This window comes from Netta rufina (genome assembly GCF_964035555.1).
Source record: "Netta rufina genome assembly, chromosome: 5".
NCBI lineage: Eukaryota > Metazoa > Chordata > Aves > Anseriformes > Anatidae > Netta > Netta rufina.
In genome coordinates, this window is record NC_140128.1 from 59,597,967 (window position 1) to 59,618,703 (window position 20,737).

Below are 20,737 nucleotides of genomic sequence, written 5' to 3' on the forward strand. Positions count from 1 at the left end.
GTTTTTATAAGTTGGCAAACACTGAGAATGGATATCACCTTGTGAAAGACCTTGTAACTTTCTTCAGTGCTCTTCTTCCCATGCTCAGTATGACACTGAGCAAGCACTTCTTGTCTGTCTTCATAATCTTGGACATAGGCAGTAAAATCTCCATTGATAGTGACTGTGCACGTGTACAAATGCACAAGGTTAACAGGAGAAATCTGTTTTACTCAATTTTGTTGTAAAAAGAGGGGTCAAAATATGGTGTTATATCATGAATTCTCAGTGTTCTCCAACCATGGGATGCTGGGACCTCGCGAGCTTCTCCTACGTATTCTGTGTTCAGCCTGAGCCACTATACACCTGTCCCTTTGGGGATAACTGGGAAAACTCCACTGGGAATATATTGTGCAGGTGCAGTGTGCATCATCTTCCCATTTTATACTTCCCATTCCAGTATGCTGTGACACAAAGCTTCGCAATCCCTTGTGTATCACCTGCACTTACCACAAGGAGAAAAAAGTCCCAGAGTATTTTTACCAGAGAATATAAAGATCTGGCAAGTGTAGACAGATGAATTTTGCAATGAGCAAATTTGTTCATGTCCTGATTTTCCACAGAGAAGGAAACAATATATATATATATATTTTACTTGTTAGTTATTTCTTTAATTAATTACTTGTTAGTTATTTGTTTCATGTGGCATTAAGGTTCCATTATGCTATATTGCGCTAACACAGAATAAATAGTTCAGTAACAGATGAGAAAGCAGAAATACAAAAAAGAGCTGTCATCATGACACACAACTGTCTTTATATAGCAAAGTTCCCTGAGTTACTATGGGTTCTCCTTTTATATCTGCCTGCTGCTGCTGCAAGATTTTGAAGCACAAAGGTTACACGAGTTACAAGCTCTGCACTTACGCACTAGCAAATCTATGGTGAAGAGCAGCAGGTGAGGGTGAGGTACTGTTCTGAAATGCCAGTTTCTGGCACTTGTGGCTGTCCCACACCACTCGATTCAGAGCCCAGTGTCTAAAACCAAGGTTTGAGGTGTTGGGCAAAGCGGGTGTAAGCGTTTGCCTCCTGTCAGCACAGGGGGAGGCTCGGCCAAGAGGAGGATTGCTGAACAGACCTTAGGTAGGGAAGACCTCAGTGCTGCGCTTTCAGCTGCAGAAGGGCACTGAGAGCCACCGGTGAGCCTGAGAAGAGGGTTCGTAGGTGTCCCCCTGAGGGGAAGGGGGTTCATAGGTGTCCCCCTGAGGCTCTCCTCGTGCTGGGCACTGGGTTTTGCTCTCCAGGCACCAACCCCAAACCGGTGCCTGTGCCGGGGCAGCCTGAGGACGTGCGGCATCCAGCACCTTTTCCAAACCCGAAGCCATCCAGCCCTCCGCTCCCCGCGGGGGCACGTCAAGTTGGGAAAAAAGATTCCCCCGCTCTCAGAAAGCAACCTTCAGCCCCTGCCACACGCACGGCCCCTGCCCTACAAACCCAGCCCTTATCGCCGCAGCCTTGACTGCGCCAACCCGCGTTACCACACCGTGACGGGGGACAAGGGACGGTGGCGGGCGGGAATGCGGGGAGGAGGAGGAGGAGGAGGAGGCGGCGGCGGGGGCCCTCATAAGGGGCGCAGCAGGAAGAGAAGGGGAAAGAAGGCGGAGGGGAGGTGTCAGCCATGTCGTGGGGCTGCGCGCTGTGCCAGCTGCTGGCGGGCGGAGCCCTCCTGGCCCTGCTGGCGCAGCTGGTCCGCTGGCTGCGGGCCGATGGCGACCTCACGGTGCTGTGGGCCGAGTGGAGGGGGAAGAAGCCAGGTAATAAACGGCCCCAAGGGAGAGGCTGCCCGCCCGGAGCGGCCGCCACCGCTGAGGGAGGCTGCGGGGGCGCCGAGGGGTGGCGGCGCTTGAGGCGCTCCGTGAGGGGGCGCGGGGATGGCGGCGTGTGGGGACGAGGGGGGACCGAGGCAGCCGGGCTGGAGGCGCCTCAGCTCGGCCGATCCGACCACAGCTGCCCCCAGGGCTCGCTGAAGAATAACCCTAAAAGCAGTGTTTTCAGCCCTCAGCAAGGTGTGGCGATCGCATGCGCAGCTGCAGCTCGCTGTAAGGCAGCAGCGAAGAGACGCGTTGAATAAAGTAGCCTAAAAGCAACTTTGCAGGGCTCGCTCAGCTCCAAAAATGTTGTTTGGCATTGTTTCTGCTCTGATATCTGGTTCTGGCATCAGCCTGTGGGATAAGCGAGGCTGTCGGGTGTGTTGTTGGTCCAGGAGGCTGTGGTGTGCTGGGAGATGCACAGAAGGGGGGACAATAAGAAAAGGGAGTGCTTAATATGAGGCAGGAATGAGTTAGTTCCTCGATTTCTGACCACCATGGAAGGGATTCTTCATGGCACCCCATGCTAGTGTGTGCAGGCGATGCATGTTCCTCCTTCAGGTGCTGCTTGAACCTCTCAGGATCCTGCGAAAACCTGCAGGTGAGGGATGGACAGTGTGGGTCAGAGAGAGAAACTTTCAGTTTTTCTGGAAGAAAGAAAAACAACAACAAAAACTCTTCCTAGTCTCTTTAGTTTCTGTTCCTTCTTGCATCTTAAAGCAGATCTCAGTTTCACAGTAGTGCTGAAACTGTTTACAGGATAATAAACATGAATATTAATGCTTGGATTAAATGGGTTTCCTCTTCAGAGGTTTTTGCCCCAAAAGGTGTGAGGGAGCAGCACCACATGATTGCTGTCTGTGGATTTTCCTCACTTTTCTGTAAGGTGTTGCTTTCCACACTTGTGGTTACAAAGATTCAATAAAACGCCTTCAGCCAGGGATTTACAGCTCTTGCATGTGTTGACCTTTCTAATCTGTCTGCAGTTCTGCTTCCTTTTAGACAACCAAAGATCTGTAAAAATCCTCAGTTTTACTTGCATAAAAGAGGCTTTGATTTGAAGAGTCGTGCATTTCTGAATATCCCGCCTCAGCTTAGCCAGCCGCTGCAATTTGGGATGTTGTTGGAAAGCTGGGTTTGGGTGGTTGAGGTGAAAATGGAGCAGTGACCACGCAGAACCGTCTTCTTGTGTCTGAACAGCTGGGTGGAGAAGCTGATCTGGGAAAAGATGGGATAGGGAACACTATGAGTTGTCCTGCGTGTGAAATGAAGTTGGGTGATGGGTTGAGATGGGGAGATAGGACAGTCTTGGATGAAGGAGGGTTGTTGTGTTGGAGGGGAACTGAGGAGTAAGGGTTTGGGCTTGACACAAGGATGCAGTAGGGAATGGTGGTGCAGGTACAGGTTGGCATTGGGAAGGGGCTGAGAGAAGAATAGGGCAAGTTCTGTGAAGAGTTTGTCAAGAAAGCCATTTGAAACAGAAATTTGGGATCTTTTTTTTAGTTCTAGCCTAGTGGGCGTGCAGCAAACCAAGGGTGAGGATGGAGACCACTGCAGGTTGGACAGAAGAAGTGGGAGAAGGTGGGGATCATCCCACTGTGGAGTTGGGTTGGGAGTGTGGCCTAGACTTTGAGATCAGTCTGACTTCTGTTTTCAGTAGAAACTTGCTGCGAAAGTGCCAGTCTGTGTGCTGGAGAACAGGAAAGTGTGCACAAGTGATCCAGCTCTAAGAATACTACATTTAAATATGCAACCACTCTGTAACTATACGCAGGGTGAGTCTTACAGCAAGTCCATCAGGCAGTTCCCTCACTATAAGAAAAGTACGAAAAATACCTGTGTGTGTTGACTTTGCAAATATCATGGAAAGACTCAGGGCAGAGAAACAGGCTAAATCTTGATAAATATATACGGAACTGAAGCTTTGTCTTGAGGTATCTGTGTGCAATGCATGTGGACACTTAGGAGCTCTCATGTGGACATAGCATTATTTGAAAGTACCTTTCAATCTCATTGGAAGCTTGGAAACCTTTCAGTTAGTCTCTAAAAATTCCCACATACAGGGCAATGTAGTTTTAGCTGTTTCAATATGTGCTATAAGGAGGATCAGTGAGAATTTTGTCAATGTTTCTTTGCTCTGCAAAGTGGTGAACTGCGTTTTCCCCCCACCTTGGGCCTCAGTGCTTGTAACTAACTGAAATATGCAGCTGAAATGGGAACATTTAAGTAGCATTTTGCCAATAGTTCTGCCTTGCACGTATGTGATAGTGGTGTAACAGTGCTGAACCTATCTGCTCAGCGAGGAAAACAAAAGGGACAAACACTAGAAAAGATCTTTTCTCAAATATGTTCCTGCTTGTCCTCCTCCCTACGTTGTGTAGGCAGCATAGCATGTCTGCAGACATCTCCAGGTGAGTAGCACATGGGTCAGGTGGAGAAAACTTGAATGTTAATCAAAGCTGTTGATAGAGCTGTCACTCTTGCTGTCATTATGTTTTGTTACAACTTCCACAACATTAGTATGGGTGTTGGAAATTTTTGCAGATAAAAGTAGTTACCAGAAAGCAGACTCTTATCATGTTTCTTTATCTTGAAAACTATAATTATAAAGCACAGCCTTCGCATAGGTAAGACGAGTTCAATTCAGTGATTCACTTCTATAGGGAAGCATCTGGATTTCATCATTGGCAGGTGCTGGAATATTTCCCGTGATCTAAGTATTTGTGAGATCAGGAGACAAGGGTTATGGGGTGCTGGGTGACTTCCCTTATGTGTTGTATTTCATTAGCTGATGAGCAGTCACTCTAAGTGGTGCGCTTTTCACAGACACTGTGGTATTACCGAGCTTAGTAGGATCCTTTTACATATGAATATATGAAAACTGACTCTTTAAGCTAAGAATAACAGTGTGATTCTTCATGGGTCTGGGGAAAATGTTCTGCTTTAGACTTCCCCACTCCAAATATTTTCATGAATGAAATGAAGTGGTAACCTTGTGCCATGGGAGTTATAAAATGATGGAGAAAAAAAATAAATCTGAACAGAGCTGAACTACAGAAGCACTTGGAATATTGCAGTAGTACTCTGTGCAACCTCTCATTTGCTATGTCTTTTAACACAGTAGTTAATGGTTAGTAAAAGTATAATCTTTTATTTTTCAATTTGGCACAGTTAATTTTTAAACTTATTTCCAGTTACAACAGGACGTTTATTCTAGAACAAGCTAGTTGCTTGATAATTGTTCTACAACAACATTTCAGCTAGGTTTTGCACTGTACTAATTTCCAGTAGATCAGTGTAGGGTAACTATCAGCACTGAGAAATCAGTGAAAAACCTTCCTCATCTCAGTTAATTATTCTGTCCACAGAACAAGATCCTGAATAACTACAGTGAACCTGCTCAAGGCAGGTTGAGAACAGGGGAACTGCGTGGTGGGAGGAGGTGCATTTGTTTTCAGTAGCAAGAGGAGATGAGTGCGGTAAGCAGGGATGAAGGCATATCCATGTGCGCTTCTGTTCAAGTACTGTTTGTTTTGACAGGAAACAAACTGTGTTTCAAGAGGAAACAAACTGCCAAAAAAATAACAAATTAATCTGAGAGGTAAACTCCATGTTCCTTGTAGTTAGTTTAATGATTTGCGAATGTGTTGAAATAAAACATTTGGAAAAGAGTGTGAATAAGCCTTAGTGACAGCAGCTTTCTGATATAGTTATTAAAAAAACAGTTATTCCTACAACTTTGTTTGGTTTTAGGAAGGTTTTTTCTTTGGCTAAAAAAGTTAGCTTTCTAAAACAAAACATAAAGAAAATAATAATGATAATAATAATACCTGATGCCAGTCCTACAAATTCAAGTTGAGCTCTGATAGTCAGTCTTGAAGTCTTCAGCAAGGAGGAAGGCAAACAAGATTTTGGTGCTCATCTCTTCATTGGATTTATCATTAAGACTCAAAAGTAGAAATTTGAAACAGAGTAGTGGAGAGAGAACCAGGAACTGATCCTGAAGCAGGAGGTAAAAGTTGTCACTGCTACTGGCTTTAGTAAAGAGGTATTTTTGCTAAACCAAATGAATGGGTAAGTTTCAGTGAGCTGACAAATGCTATTCTGGCCTTTTCCAGAATAGAACAGGCTTTAAATCCCAGGAGCTGAATTTGCCTTTGCTATTTGAATTATAATGTGAAATCTTTCTTGGTTGGTTAGAAATAGTTGGAGTGCTGTGTACAAATGTGTTAAATAGAAGAAAAAGCCCTTCTCAGCAGCTGATCAGTCCCAGATTTTTTACTGGGACTGATGATGAAGAAGACATGCAAGTTTTAGTCAGTAATACATTCTGGAAAGTGCTCTGATATTAGTGATCACTCGTCCTTAAATCATGTTCCAGAATTAAATGGGTGACTTTCATCCATCTATTTTGTTTTGATGACTTTGGATGTACGTCTGGAAATTTAAACCTTTTCCCAGGTTCTAGGTGTTTTATGGGGTCAGGAGGGGGGAATGCCTGCAAACCAGGGGGAACAGGCCCCAAGCAGAGGAGTGAAGGAGCAGGATACCACGGTTTTTACTAGAGGTTTAAAAAGCATGCCTGGGCAGGAACTGCGAGCACGCAAGAAATTCATAGATGAGCTGACGCCCTGGGAACTCGCTGTACTGTATTCTGGCCAATGCAAGAATTAACCTGCATCAGATCCAAAGCGAAGCGGATGAACACTCATTCCATTTGTTCTGATAAGCCACCTGTGATCAGAGAATTTTCTTCTGTCAGCAATTACTTAGGACCGTTTTTGAGGTAGAACATCTATTGGGAAAGGTTGGCTTAGGCTTTTGTTTGGATTTGCCATACAGTAACCGTTTACCTGCCATTTCCAAGAATTCTCTTCTCCATTTTCCTCTGAAGCTCTTTTTGATGAGGTCAGTGGATATGCTCTGCATGGATGAGTTGCAGAAACGCAATCCAGTTTCTTCCATCAGGTAGATAATTCGTGTTTATTCAGATTAGCCGTGGAACAAAGTTCAAGTAGCAGAACAGCATGGAACGATTTCACAACTGCACATGACCAAAAAATAAAGAAGTCAGGATTTTGTAACAGCCGATATAGTGGAGCATATGTCTTAACAGTATCAGAGTTTACCTCTGCAGGGACTTAAATGTTTATTCTAGCATTGTCAATGTGTGAACTGCTGTCTTGATTCTCCTGACAGAAATTGAACTACGTGGCAAGGTTGTCTGGGTGACAGGAGCTTCGAGTGGAATTGGAGAAGAGTTGGCTTACCAGCTGTCAAAGATAGGAGCTTTCCTTGCCATCTCAGCAAGAAGAGAAGATGAACTGGAAAGAGTGAAAAAGAAATGCCTTCGTAAGTATAAGTTACTACTTCATGCAAGCAGCTCCACTCGCTGTGGCGGGGTTGCCACAGAAATACTCACCCACAAAGCACAGGAATAAAATTCATGATGAAAGTGAACTTTATACATAATTTCACTGTATATTTGAAGCCAATACTTTGTTTTCTTGAGAGAAGGCTTTGTATAGGTTTGTGGTATGAGAGCCCTTATAAGCTGGTGTTACCCTTATTATCAACTGCAGCTGGTTTTATAAGTTACTGAATACATACAGTGGGGAAGGGAGGTAAGAAATTGAGGGGTGTCATCCTTTTCAGAAGCAAACAATGTGGCTGCATGCTACTGAGAAGTCTTCTCCCTTCGGGTTTGTGCCTCCTACAGTCAGATTGACAACTGTCAAGGAGTTTGCTTTGGAAAAGGAATGAATAGAAATGTTCAGAAAAAGCCGTTCTGAGTAAGTGCAGAGAAGAGGATCTCCTGTAGATCGAGAGGAACATGTATGATGCAGGGTGTTTAACTGTGCCAGTTATCTTTCATATGCCTGCTGTGTCAGTAGTGTAACTTCATTCCTCTTCTTTATCTTTTTTCCTTGTTTTTCTGGCAGGCTGTGGGAGGGATAGGCAATAAATTAATGTCGATAAATAGAAGTGTTGAACGTGATTAACATATCTCTTTCTGCCTATTTGCCCTCCATATTGTTTAGTGACTATATTATCACACTGACAGTTTGTTCCTAGTAATGTTGATCAATGTCTGCAGCGTACTTGGAACGCTTGCTAGTGAATGTTGAAATGTTCATTTGGCTTAGCACAAAAATTCCTTGAAATCTCAAAGTTGCAGCAGGTTACTCGGAAAATCTGTCAAGGAGGTTTCAAAAATGCACTGCTCCTTATTTCCATTTCCTGACGCTTCGAAAAAGCTGGTACTTAAATAGATGTCTTCAAAAAGAAAGCAGGGCTGTCAGATGGTGGTGTGGTTAGACGGTAATTATGGCAAAAGTCAAATGATATGATGCAATGTTTAGTGGTCACTAAAAGCACACAACTGCACTTACGTCTGCGGCCGTTTGTTGTCATTATGACACTGATGGCACTGGATATGCTGGCAGGAGCTGCAATCTGGATGTCCATTTTCAGGCAACGTTTGTATAAGAGCAAGGTGCTAGAGAATATTCAGAAAACTTAGTTCAGTTGATATGCACCGAGAGCACAGATTTGACTAAAATAATTTCTGCCAATTTGAAATAACTGTGTGAATATCATGGCTGTGCTATGTACTAGTCTTATGTAGCCATGTGTTTTGGAGAAATATGCTACTGAACTTTTTTAGTTATGGGTTAGATTAGTAGGAATATTGGAAACTCTTCAGCAACATAGGTACTCTGTATTTTCTATAGCCAGCCTTTAAGTAGTGGAAGACAGTAATTGGCTCCCTTGCCCTCTTACTTCTCTCTCTAAACTCAGCCTTCCACCCCTTTCCTTAATTATAAGGTGTGCTAGCTCCTCTAGCCATCGTGGTGGCTCTGTGCTGCAGATTGATGGTATTTGTCGTTAATGAGAGTCCCAAATTGGACACCATACTCCAACTGCAGTCTTAGAGTGCCGTGTAGAGGCACTTAACAGCCTCTTCCCTCAATCTTCTCTTGCTGTTGCAGCCCAGTAGCATTTATAATTGCAGGAGCTCATAGCTGCACATGGAATATAAATCAGCAGGCTTTTCATCAGGACCTCAGGCCTTGTGTGGAGATCTGATACCTCGCTTTTTGGGCACTGGTTTGCAGTACTGCATAATGCTGTTCTATACCAGCTGCAAAATTTTTCGTTTGACTTTGAGCTTAATGAGGTTTATCGGACCATTATTACAGCTGGTTAAGATGCCTCTGAATGGCAGCCCTACCCTCCAGCACAGCAACTGCTCCTTTGAACTTGATGTTACCTGAAAATGTGCTGAAAACCAGGTGTTTTATCCCATCACCTGGGTCATTAATGAAGATGCTAAAAGATACCGTCCATGGAGGGCTACCACTTGGAGCTAACTGGTCACCTGTTGGACTTTGAGGGTTGGTTGATCCAGCTTGATTTTCACTTACACTGTAATCCACTCACCTAGACCCCTCACATTTCCCCAACATAGCTATGAGGTTGCTGTGGAGGACAACACAGAAAGCTACAGTCAAGATACACAGCATCTGCTGCTCTGCCCTTGGCCACAGAGCCAGTTGTGTCAGTGCAGAAGGCAGTTAAGTTGGTCAGGCCATGCATGTCCGCAGTACATCTATGTTGGCTGGTAGAGTCACTTTCTTGTCCTTCATATGCTTGGAAATCGCTTTCAGGAGGAATTGTCCCATCGTTTTCCCAAGGACTGAGCTTAGGCTGTGTGACATTTGCTTTTTTCCAGTTTCTGGTGACCTCCTCCAAAGATCAGTAGCATTGCAGTGATATTGGTCAGCTCTCATAACCCCTGGATGCATATATTGCCCTGTTTGGATGTCCAGTTTGTACCTACTTTGGTCTTTCTCTGATGTCTGTAGCATTTCTTTTTCCCAGAGGCTATTCTCAGGGCTGTAGGAGACCTGAGAGATCCTGCCAGTGAAGGTTTAGGCAGAGAAGGCAATGAGCAAGTCATGTTTTTCTGTGTCACTTCATTGCCATCCCTACTCAGCGGTGAGCTCACTCTGTTTTTCGGTCTTCCTTTTGTTGCTGCTGTACCTGTAGGAGCTGTCCTTGCCCTTCACATTCCTCAACAGCTTAGACTTCTGAGTTTCAGCCTTCCTGATTCCTTCCCTGCACACTTGGGCATGTGTCTGAGTGCTTGCTGGGTGTGGTGGTTTCACCCTGGTGAGAAGCTGAGCTCCACCACACTGCTCTCTCACTCCCCCTCCTCAAAAGGATGAAATGTGATGGACAAAAAAAAGCTAGTGAGTTGAGATAAGGATGGGGAAGTCACTCAACAATTACTGTCACAGGCAAAATCAACTCAGTGTGAAGGAGATTAGTGTAATTTGTTACCTATTAGTAATAGGCAAGAGCAGCGAGAACTGAACACAGCACTGCTCTGGCCAGCAGCGGGTCCCCTGGAGCCGGCTGGAGCTGGCCCTGCTCTGACACAGGGCAGCTGCTGGACTCTGCTCACAGAGGTCACCCCTGCACCCCCCTGCTACCAAAACCTTGCCACGTAAACCCCATAAACTGGATGGCTTGTCCCTTGTCCCTGCTCACACCTCCTGTGTTTTTCCCTTCTGCAACTGAGTTCAGGAGTGTTCTGTAAGGCTTGAGCAGTGTGGGATGGGTCAAGGTTGAGCTGCTGCACGTAACATCAACTTGAAGTTAGCTGAATTGTATGGCATAATTGGAGCTAATAAGCTTTAACTTGACTGTGGAAGGCGTTGTACACAGCAGCACCGTAACTAGATGATTTACACATTACTGTCACAAGCAAGCACAACTATCTCGTGTATATCTGATGTCATAAGAAAATGCTGTTTTAAGTCAGCTTACTTTTACAGCTGTCTTGCAAAAATATACTCAAAAAACCAACTAGTTGGCTTTGGGTGACTGTAATAATTTTGTAGATTAAAAATAACAAAACTTAATGAACCATAGGAAAAAATGTTAGTCGGAAAACCTGCTACTTGGTGGTTGGGCAGTTTGATCCTGCCCAGATGTAGCAGCGAGCTGCTGTGTAAGGAGACTTTAAAGGGTTTCCAGAAAATACAGCGTATCAGGAATGTGCACTCACAGCTGTGTGAAAGTGGCTGTTGTTTTGGGCAGGCTGAGCGCTCAGTTTCAGATATTGCATCTGGAAGCTGATGCCCACGTGCAGTTTGTTTTGCCAGCAGCTGGAGACACGTCAGCATAGGATGTGAGCAACATCTGGTAGCGTTTGTGTAAAATGGTGAACCCGAACCCAAGGTCTCCCACTTGGGAACATGGTTTTCTTTGCTTTTCTTGAGTGGACAGCAAAGGAAGCCTAGAACAAGGGTAACAAGAATGTGTGAAGTTTTCTGAAAGCTGTCTGAGGAATGACTACAGCAAGGATTCCTCACCCTAGAAAAAAGTGACTGGAGGAGGCTGATAGAAATCACAGAATCCCAGGCTGGTTTGGGTTGGCAGGGACCTCACAGCCCATCGAATCCCAGCCCCTGCCATGGGCACAACCCCTGCCCCCAGCCCAGGCTGCCCCCAGCCCCATCCAGCCTGGCCTTGGGCACTGCCAGGGATGGGGCAGCCGCAGCTCCTCGGGGCAGCCTGGGCCTCAACCTGCTGCCCACGCTGCTGCTGGTGCAGCCCAGGACAGGGGTGGCTTTCAGGGCTGCAAGCACACATTGCCAGCTCGTGTCGAGCTTCTCATCCACTACCATCCCCAGGCCCTTCTCCTCAGGGCTGGGAGCGTGCTGTAGAGGTGTAGTTTAACCTACAAAGATTTTCCTGCTGTCTGTAATGGTCTGAGGGAAATAGAGGAAAAGGTAGGGGGGAGGAGGAGGGAGCACTGGAAGCAGCAGTGCATGGAAATATGGTAGTTTTAAACCAAACATGGCTTTATTGTATCCAGTTACCTAAATACAAGCGACCTTTGAGCAGAGGCAACTTGTGGATTTCAGTAACCTTATCTGTACATCACAGTAGAGACAAGGTTCAACGGTACCTGTGTGTGCAAGACGTGGTAATGAAAAAATAAGAGCTTTAGGCGCTCTCTCTAAAGAGCACAGCTGGTCAAAGGGGAGCAGATGTACTTAACTGTGGCTAGGAATCGATTTAAAAACAAAAAATAGCACCATCAACCTAGTATGCAGATATTAAGAAAAAAAATAGCTTTGTCTGGTTTAAAAAATGGAAAGATTAACATTGAAGGTTTTATTTTTGTGAGTCATCTGCCCCCAGACTCCAGGGGTAGCAAATCACTGCTCAAGAAACGCTTTCTGTGGGAAAGGTCAGATGTTCCAGAGAGTCACTGGTGAAAACACTCAGCATGAAGGCTTGAACTTGATGACAGCTGCCTTTTATTGCAGGAGGTGGATGTGTTGAAAGGTCTTCATTAAACAAAAACCTTCTTGCAGAATATCCCAGGTTGGAAGGGACCCACGAGGATCATCCTTCTTCTACCCCCTACAATGAACCATATTCTCTAAACTTAGCCCTAAAGCTTGTAACTACTCATGTATACGTGTTGTGGTTTTGGTCTAATCTCTGCTGTTCCTATTGTCAGGAATAAGCACGCTTTAATAATTTACCTACGAGGAAAATGTCAAGGCTGTCAATAAGCTGAGCTTCAGAATGGCTCAGTGAAAAGTTTCAGGATCAAGTAATCCTGTAACAATCCCAACTACTGCAATTTATTTGGAGAATTGAATTGTCTGTGTTGTGATACCCAAGCCTGTTTAATAAAGTCAAGCTCATTAAAAGCCAAAGATAATAATGAGGAAAAAAATGGTAGGAACAGATTTAAAATGGATTCTATGTGGAAATTAAAATGAAAACAAAGCATTTTAGTTCCAACTTAATGTTATCGTTTCTTGGTGTCTTTTTAGTGAAAATGCGGGGTTTAAAAACCCACTTCCACAATTGTTGTATTAGTGATCTTACTGGTTCCCATTCGCTTTATGGCTGTCTTTAGAGATCAGCAACTTGACCGAAAAAGACATCCTTGTTCTGCGTCTGGACTTGACTGATAGAAGCTCTCATGAAGCTGCAACCAACAGCGTTATTAAGCATTTTGGCAAGGTAAGGTGCACCTCTGGGGCTGAATTTCTTCTCTATCTCCTATCCCTGCATTTAGGTCAGTATTTCATTTTTATTTTATCATACGGTAAATTCAGCAATGCTTATCATACAGTAAATTCACATCTTGCTCAAGTTTTGGTATTAAATGTGAGAAAAGTACTTAAATTCTCATCCTTTCTATTGCTTACTTCTGTATTTCAGTGGGCTCTGCAGAGATGCAGCAAGGAACAACTAATCAACTGGCCAGTACCAAGAATTAAAAATTAACTTGCTTGATTTGATTGATCATTTGCTTGATTGATCACTGAAATTCTGCTCCAAATGGAGCTATCCTCAGTTGTATATTCTGAGCTTGGAGCTGTGTCTGAAAGTCAGGACCTTTAGTTTGTAGTTTTGGTGAGGCACGTAATTTGGGTTCAGAGCCATGTGGGACAAAACTGGACATGAGGCCCAGCTGCTTACCTTGTGTGGTGCGTAGTCTTTTCGACTGCTGGTCCAGAGTTAAGACAACAGCAGTCGGATCTAACACTGTGCACAATGGGCAAAGCTTCAAGTTAGGCCTTTAGTCTGCTGGTACTTTGGTGTCACAGAGAAATTATTGGCACTGGATTTGTCCCTTCTGTTCTTTAATCTAATTAGTTTTCAGCTGCCAGTGTTCCTGTGCTAGGAGTTAGCACTGTTTGGCATCAAACATCATTCCTTTGTTGTTGTCTCCCCTGAAAGTCAGCCAGCCTGCAACTCAAAGGGGGAGGCTAGTGGGCGAGACTAGAGGGATGAGAATAGTCAGTTAACAATTGCCTGAGGAAGTGCAAATATTAAAGAAAACTTGCTATATTTATTTATCGCTGTATCTTTCCCGAGATCGATGTTTTGGTCAACAATGGTGGACGTTCCCAACGCTCCCTGTTCGTGGACACAAACCTGGACGTCTACAGCGCGATAATGGAACTTAACTACCTCGGCACGATCTCTCTCACAAAGCACGTCCTGAAACACATGATCGAAAGGAAAAGGGGAAAGATTGTGACTGTGAGCAGCGTGATGGGCATCATGGGAGCCCCTCTTGCCTCTGGGTACTGTGCCAGCAAGCATGCTCTGCAGGTAAGTTACATTTCTGAATTTTATTAAGTCTTGTGTGCTATACCAGCATCGGTTTTAGTGCTGTAGCAGAGGACTTTATTCTGTGCAGAAATAAGTCTCACCTGAAATTGCACACAGCATACATAACTTTCCCAGGTGCTTAAAATTATATAGAATTGCTCTGAAATGTTCTGAAACTCTTAGAGAATGATTCTGGACTGAAAGAATTAGGGAAGGGGGGCTCTTCCTCTGGTCTCTATTTTTTGCAGCCTCTAAAATATCCTTGAACTTCAAGCGCTTCTTCAGCTAACAGCCCTGTAAATTCCTCGCTACAGAATCCGCTTTGTTTTTAGCAAAACAAAAGGTGAGCCCAAGGGGACCTTGACTCAGAGCTTAGGAACCAAGTAGCCATATGCTCAGGACATAATAACCCAATCAAAGCAGAAAGAGATGAAATAGAGACTAATATATTAAAAAAAAAAAAAAGTGGAAAAAAAAGAACAGAGCTCTCAACTGTCGTTTTTTTTTCATGCTTTAAGACTCATCTTAATTCAGTTAGGGAAGAAAAATCCCTGGTGAGAGGGTTTTAGACTGTTGGAAATCGTTAGGACAGTGAAGTGAGAACAGTGATTTAGAAAGCAGACTAATGAGGAATGAGGCCTCCTGTTCTAGCTAGGAAGCTCTGAAAGAACCTTCCCAACAGTTTTGAATGTTGCTGTGCTGTGAAGAACTGGCAGCTCCTAGTGCCTTAGGAAGGCAGACATTATCTTCTGCGTAACACAGAATTTTCAGTATTGGTTGGAAAGATTTTTGAAAGCCATTTCTCTCATGCAGAAAAACATAAAAGCTGAGAAAAGTGTCTGGGGGGAAAAAAAGACTGCCTTTATCATTGCGGAATCAGTTGTTTAACTAGCAAATTTATTTAGATATATTTGTCTTTCACCACTGTTTGACTTCCCGCTAATGTACGTTTTGATCTCAGTAAGCTAAACTTCAGCTGTGCTCAGGGATGATTTTAAAAACAAAAACTGGCACGTTCCTACTCCCTGCTGGCTTTAAGCACGTGAGCAGAGTAAATAACTTTGCTAAACCTATTGGATCGATATCTTTTTGACAATTTGACTAACAACAAACATGTAACTAGTGGCTGACACTGCAAAGCCATTAGATGCTTGAAAGAATGAAGATGTAGAAGACTGTGGCAGGTCTCTGCTAACATTTTCAGTTAATGACAGGGAGAGAGCTGCTACCCTTCATTTAGGTGGCTGCGATGAAATTGCCCATTAGAAGCCAGCCAGCCTTTGATTTAGGTCTAGTAGATTTAAATTAGAAGGATGCAATGAGCAGAAGTGTGGGCTCCATTTACTCTCCTTTATTTTAAAGCCTTCTTTCAGTTGAATTATCTCTTGGCTGTGGTGCTGTTGGAATAAGCACTAATTAGTTGCAGAGGAATTCATGTGTTGCTTTAAAAATTCACAGAATGTTGAATTTCATGTTAGGATTGAGAATGTGGAAGAAGCTTAAAAGAAACAGTTCACTAAAATGTCAGGATTAGTTAAAAAGAAGCTAACTGAACTGCTCATACCTTTGTTATCTTCTGCCTCTGCTCAATAACCAGTCCAGGCTCCAGAACACCTTTCTTGTTTCTTTTACAGTAATCCTGTAAATACTGATTCCAAGGGTTAAAATGTGATTTGCAACACAGATTTTGAAATCTAAATTGCAAATACAGGCTTGGTCTGAGAGCATCTTACCAGTCTAGAGTTAGGGCTAGGTGTGGGCGTGAACCCCTCCAAAATATTAAAGCTTTTTTGAGATACCAGACTTCACCAGTGCACTTCACATAAAGGAAGCCCGTCAGAACAGCTGTCCTCTGCAGGTAGCCGAGTAGCCCATCTCTGATGATGACCAAGAAGAAATGACTAGAGAGAAGTTGGGGAAAAATAGCACAGCATAAAGCGATGCTTTTCATGTTGTCTTCCCAGCATGTGTTAACCTAGGGTCTTCTTGAACTGCAGATCAGTATTTTAGCCACTGGTTATTAAATGTATGTCCCCATCTGCCACGAACTCATCTATTAGTGGTTGTTTTTAAAATTCACGCCTTGAAGTCTACCACAGCTGACAGAGTTAATGCTGCAGTCGGAGGGGGAAGGATGGAAGGAATTCTGTTAAGAATTAAACTTTGTTCTTGAAACAAGCATGCCTCGAGTCCTGCCAACTGGAATTCTTCATAACAACATTGTACTAATGAAATTACCCTTTACTTAGTTCTGCAAGGAGAGCTGCAAGAGCATGAGTTGCGTCCACAGGAGGCTGCGTCTGACTGTTGCAGTTTCTCTCCTGGTGTGACAATGCTCGTGGAGATCATACACTGTTCATCTAGCTGTAATTCATATAATTGGTGGCATGTGGAGTGGGTCGGAAATGGTGATCTTCAAAATGTTCCTTAATCAGGAACTTGTCTAATAGGCACATGGACTGCACTGAGCAGCAGCTGCCACTGTCTTTGTTCAGCCTCTGATTGCTAGGGGAATTTCTGAAGTACATTTTTGTCCTAGTAGAAGTCATTTCAGCCTTTCCCAATCTTTCAGGATTGGGTTCCTAAGCTGACAAGGCCCAGAGATGGGCCTGGGTACTTAAAAGTTTAAAGACGTGGTCGGTGTTTTTACAGACTGTCGCTGCAGAGCCTGAATGCGATCTGAAAGCTGAAATTAGCCACCAGCAATTGGGAAGTCAGAGCCCACGGTCCTTTCTTGGTTGGAAGTGTGCACAGGCACGCAGCTCGTTGCCTAGCTGTACTGGGTTGTCCCTGTTGTCCTCTTCCGTGCCATCGCAGGAGTGGGCTGACTGGTGCTAGTCCTATATTGCAATTTAGTGAAGAGCTCTGGGCCAGCCAAATCATAAATCTGTACTGCAGTGGCAGTTTATCAGCCTGTGCTGGCCTTCTGTCTCTGTTGTGACACAAAATTATGTGCTAGAATAAATACAGGGAACTGCTGCTAGCCAGATCGAAGATAAGGCACGGTATGTTGTTTGCTAAATCGTAGCTCAGTAGTGCTTGAGCAGCAACTTTGGTAGGTGGCGCATTCCTGAATTGGTCTTGTTCCCCGTCACAGCTGCTGTCTATACATGGGTTGCTAGACATTGAGAAAATTTGTATCCTGGTAGTTTAAGGAAAAGAAATACTTACAGCTTTTGTAACTGCAGTTTAACTTAGCATATCCTTGAGCTGAAATAAGTTTTTTGTCTATGTGGATGCAAATTAGCACTGGAAGTGTATTCAGTGGTGCGGAAGTACCTCCTTAAAATACCATGTTGCTCCTTTGACTTGATATGATGAAAGCTTCTTCCTCTTTCTCTCTTATATACACCACCTAATGGAAACACTTTAAAAGCTTTCATCTCACCACAAAGAGTAATTCACCAGCAAAAAATAATTTCCCCCAATATTGCAGTTCTTGCTCAGCAGGGGCTGAGCACTTGTGTCCAAGCTACTTGCAGCAGGAGCTAACGATGTGCTGCACCCCCAGTGAGGAGCCCCACAGGGCTCTGAGAGGGGCTGGCCCTTGGTATGGGAACAGCTGCGGTGTAGAGAAATTACTGTGTGTTTGGGAAGTTGGGGATAGATTCCTCCCTGATAGACATAATTGCAGACAAAATTGTAAATTACCCATTGAATGTCAAAATAATAGGAATTGCTTTCAGTAGAATACTGCTGTCTTTATGGCAGAGAAATAGAATTAAAATCTGTAAATAGCAATATCTTTCTACATAGGGAAACGCAGCAGATGATCACATTACAGCCTTTTCTTCTAGGGCTTTTTTAATTCTCTTCGGACTGAGCTGACTGACTACCCTGAGATAAGTATTATCAACATCTGCCCAGGACCTGTACAGTCTAAGATTATACAAAATGTCTTTACGGAGAATCTTGCAAAGGTAAGGACTCTGAATTCTATTGTACTAAATCCAACTTTTTGCTACAGCCATCCTTCTGTGGTTTCCTTTTCTTTTGCTCCTTCTCACAAACACGAGCCTCATCTCCTCACCAAGAAATGCTTTGATTAACGCAGAACCCTGTGTTGTTTTGTAGTGCTTTGTGGTATCAAGTCCATATCAAATGAAGTGGGGGAGTTGTTATGCCTTCTCTCTTCCAACATATACAGTCCCCAGCTAGTAAAATTTACCATATGGCTGCCCTGCCGCAATTCTGGGGGAAGGGTCAAGATTTCCTAGACACAACTCTACAGCGCCAAACAGCGTCGTGTCTGCACAGGTAGCTTTTTGTTTGCCCTAGTCACGATGTCCTCTGTTCGGTTGACTTTGGTGCAGTTGTTGGCAGAGCCACTGGAGTCAACTGAGGCGAGGCTTGCATTCTTTTCCTGTTAGTAGTTGTTCAAGGATGAAAAGCAAAACCTTCCAGTTGTTCATTTTTTAGTAAAGGCTGTCTAACAGAAGATCTGGCAGAAATTATTACTGTGATACATATTGATAATCTGCCATAAATTCAATTGATCTGAAGTTCAGGAGAACCCAGCAATAAAAGGGGAGGAAAAGTCTCCCATTGTTCAATTGAGTTCTGAAAGAAATGTTGTCTTGCGAAGCTGCATACTTTCACAAAGATGTACTTTTTCAGCAATCTGGAAATCTTGCAAAAACAAATTCCTCAGATTTCAGCGTGGCAAAAGGCCTAGGAGGAAGGCAGAATCTAGGCCGTAATTGCTTTTGCTCTGGGAAATAGCAGAACAGATGACAGAGCAGTCTGTTATTGCTGGAGTGAAATGCACATCAATTCACAGGGCTGTGGCTTATTTCACTATGGGCTATATATGCACAAGACATCACTGCCACTGAAAAAGCCTCTCGCTCTTCTCTTGAGCTAACTGCACAGGGCAGAGCTGGCAGGAATATTAAGGTAATGGGGGACATGTCCTCAGGTACTCATTTGATTACAGAGTAACTTCTAAAGTATAATGGGGCAGACAGCTGGGAAGAGGAAAGTTCACATTTCTTGGAGCCCTCTGCTGCAGAATGGGTAACTTGCTGATACATCTAATTTGAAGTATAAGTAAGTCAGTGCAAAGCAGAATAGATTTTGAAGGTTGTCTTTTTTTTAAAATTTTAAGTCATCAGTCGAGACACTAATTTAAAGGTGCTTTATTGAAGCGTGTGTGTTAAAGGAAGGTGGTAAGCATTCTCACACTTATTCTACTTTTGCACTGTGGAGAAACTCTGACTGTGTCTGCTGTGCAAAGCCTGACCCTTCCTCACCCCTCCCCCCGTCCCCCACAAACAGAAGCCCCATTTTACTCCCTGCCCTCTCTCTGCCTCCTCCAGTCACTGGAGAACAGCGGCGATCAGTCCCACAAGATGCCGACCGACCGCTGTGTCCGGCTCACGCTGGTGAGCACAGCCAACGACCTGAAGGAAGCCTGGATCAGCGACCACCCCTACCTGGCCGTCTGCTACCTCTGGCAGTACGCGCCCACTTGGGCGTGGTGGCTGATGAACAGAATGGGCAAGAGGAGAATACAAAACTTCAAGAGTGGCGTGGTAAGTTTATTCCTATCTCCTCCCCTTACTTGCGTTTCTTTACCCTGCTGACAGCCTCTTTAGCTGCAGGAATGTTGGGGCTGCAGTTTTGGATCCATTTCTTTTCCTCCTCCTCACATTCCTAGCAGCTGATGCCAGGCTAGACCCCGTAGCTGCACGCCTGGCAGTCTAGAATTACTGCAGCGCCGTCACAGCGCAGCGCAGCAGCCAGTACATCTTGCAGTGCCAAAGGTCTTGCCTCTGATCTTTATCACACCGGCCACGAGCTGAGAATTCAGCATTAATGCAGAGCTGAGCTGTAAGTCAACGGCCTGAATTATTTAATGCAGGTTGAAATTAAGACTGTTGACAGGCTCTCCCCTAGGTCTGTCTAGTTTTTATATCGGGCGTGTAATCTGAGCGCCTCCCCAAAGTACGTCAGGCAGCACCACTGCCTGTCAGGTCTCTTCCCTCTCATTCACCTCCCAGAAGACAGCCATGCAGCGTGGTTTGTTCTCACAGTGCCACTTGGCGTTCTCCTCACTGCGCTGTTGTTGTACCGTGTTAAAGCACTCCAGAATCAGAAAATGGAACACGTGCAACTTCCTACCTTCACATTGAGCTAGTCTCTGACAGCAGGCAGTTATGAGCAAAGTAACACTGGGTGAAGGACTCCAGTGCAGTAGAGGGCAGGGAGGGGAAATACTGACTGAATAAATTCTCACTCCAGGATGCTGATGCCTCTTACTCGAGAAAGACAAAGTAAGGAGAAACGGGCAAAATCCTGCTGTACTTGTGCTAACGCAGAGAGAAACTTTTTTCATATTGCCTGACTGCAAGCAAAACCTTTTTTTTAATCTCTTGTACCTTTGTCGTCATATAACTTGACAAATCTATCAAGCTGTATACACACTTGGTGAAATAAAAATCACTTTCTAAACATACCTGGTTTTTATTATTTTAAGCTTACAGAAATTGAGACGGGGGCTAGAAATTTTGTTTTTCTGCTGCTGTAATACTAACAAATACTTGGTGAGCAGGCTACAAATCACTTACCCACAGGATCCCATTTCCCTCATGTTCATGCCTACTGGACCTTGAGCGAAACAAACAAACAGAAAAATAAACCAAAACAAAAAACAAACAAGTAGAAGCTTGTGATAAAGGGTCAAGGGTGTATTAGGCAGTGTCTGGGAAAAGATGATATTTGATCTTTGCC

The 20,737-nt window shown here is 44.2% G+C and overlaps 1 protein-coding gene across 1 annotated transcript; it reads left to right on the forward strand.

Moving 5' to 3' along the window:
* Nucleotides 1-1,642: 1,642 nt before the first annotated feature.
* Nucleotides 1,643-20,415, forward strand: DHRS7 (dehydrogenase/reductase 7). Its single transcript, XM_084286882.1, has 7 exons — nucleotides 1,643-1,792; nucleotides 7,046-7,198; nucleotides 12,798-12,904; nucleotides 13,766-14,005; nucleotides 17,803-17,925; nucleotides 19,324-19,539; nucleotides 20,249-20,415. Exons 1-7 carry the CDS (start codon nucleotides 1,657-1,659, stop codon nucleotides 20,282-20,284), a joined length of 1,011 nt encoding a protein of 336 aa, XP_084143008.1. The 5' UTR covers nucleotides 1,643-1,656; the 3' UTR covers nucleotides 20,285-20,415.
* The last annotated feature ends 322 nt before the right edge of the window (nucleotides 20,416-20,737 follow it).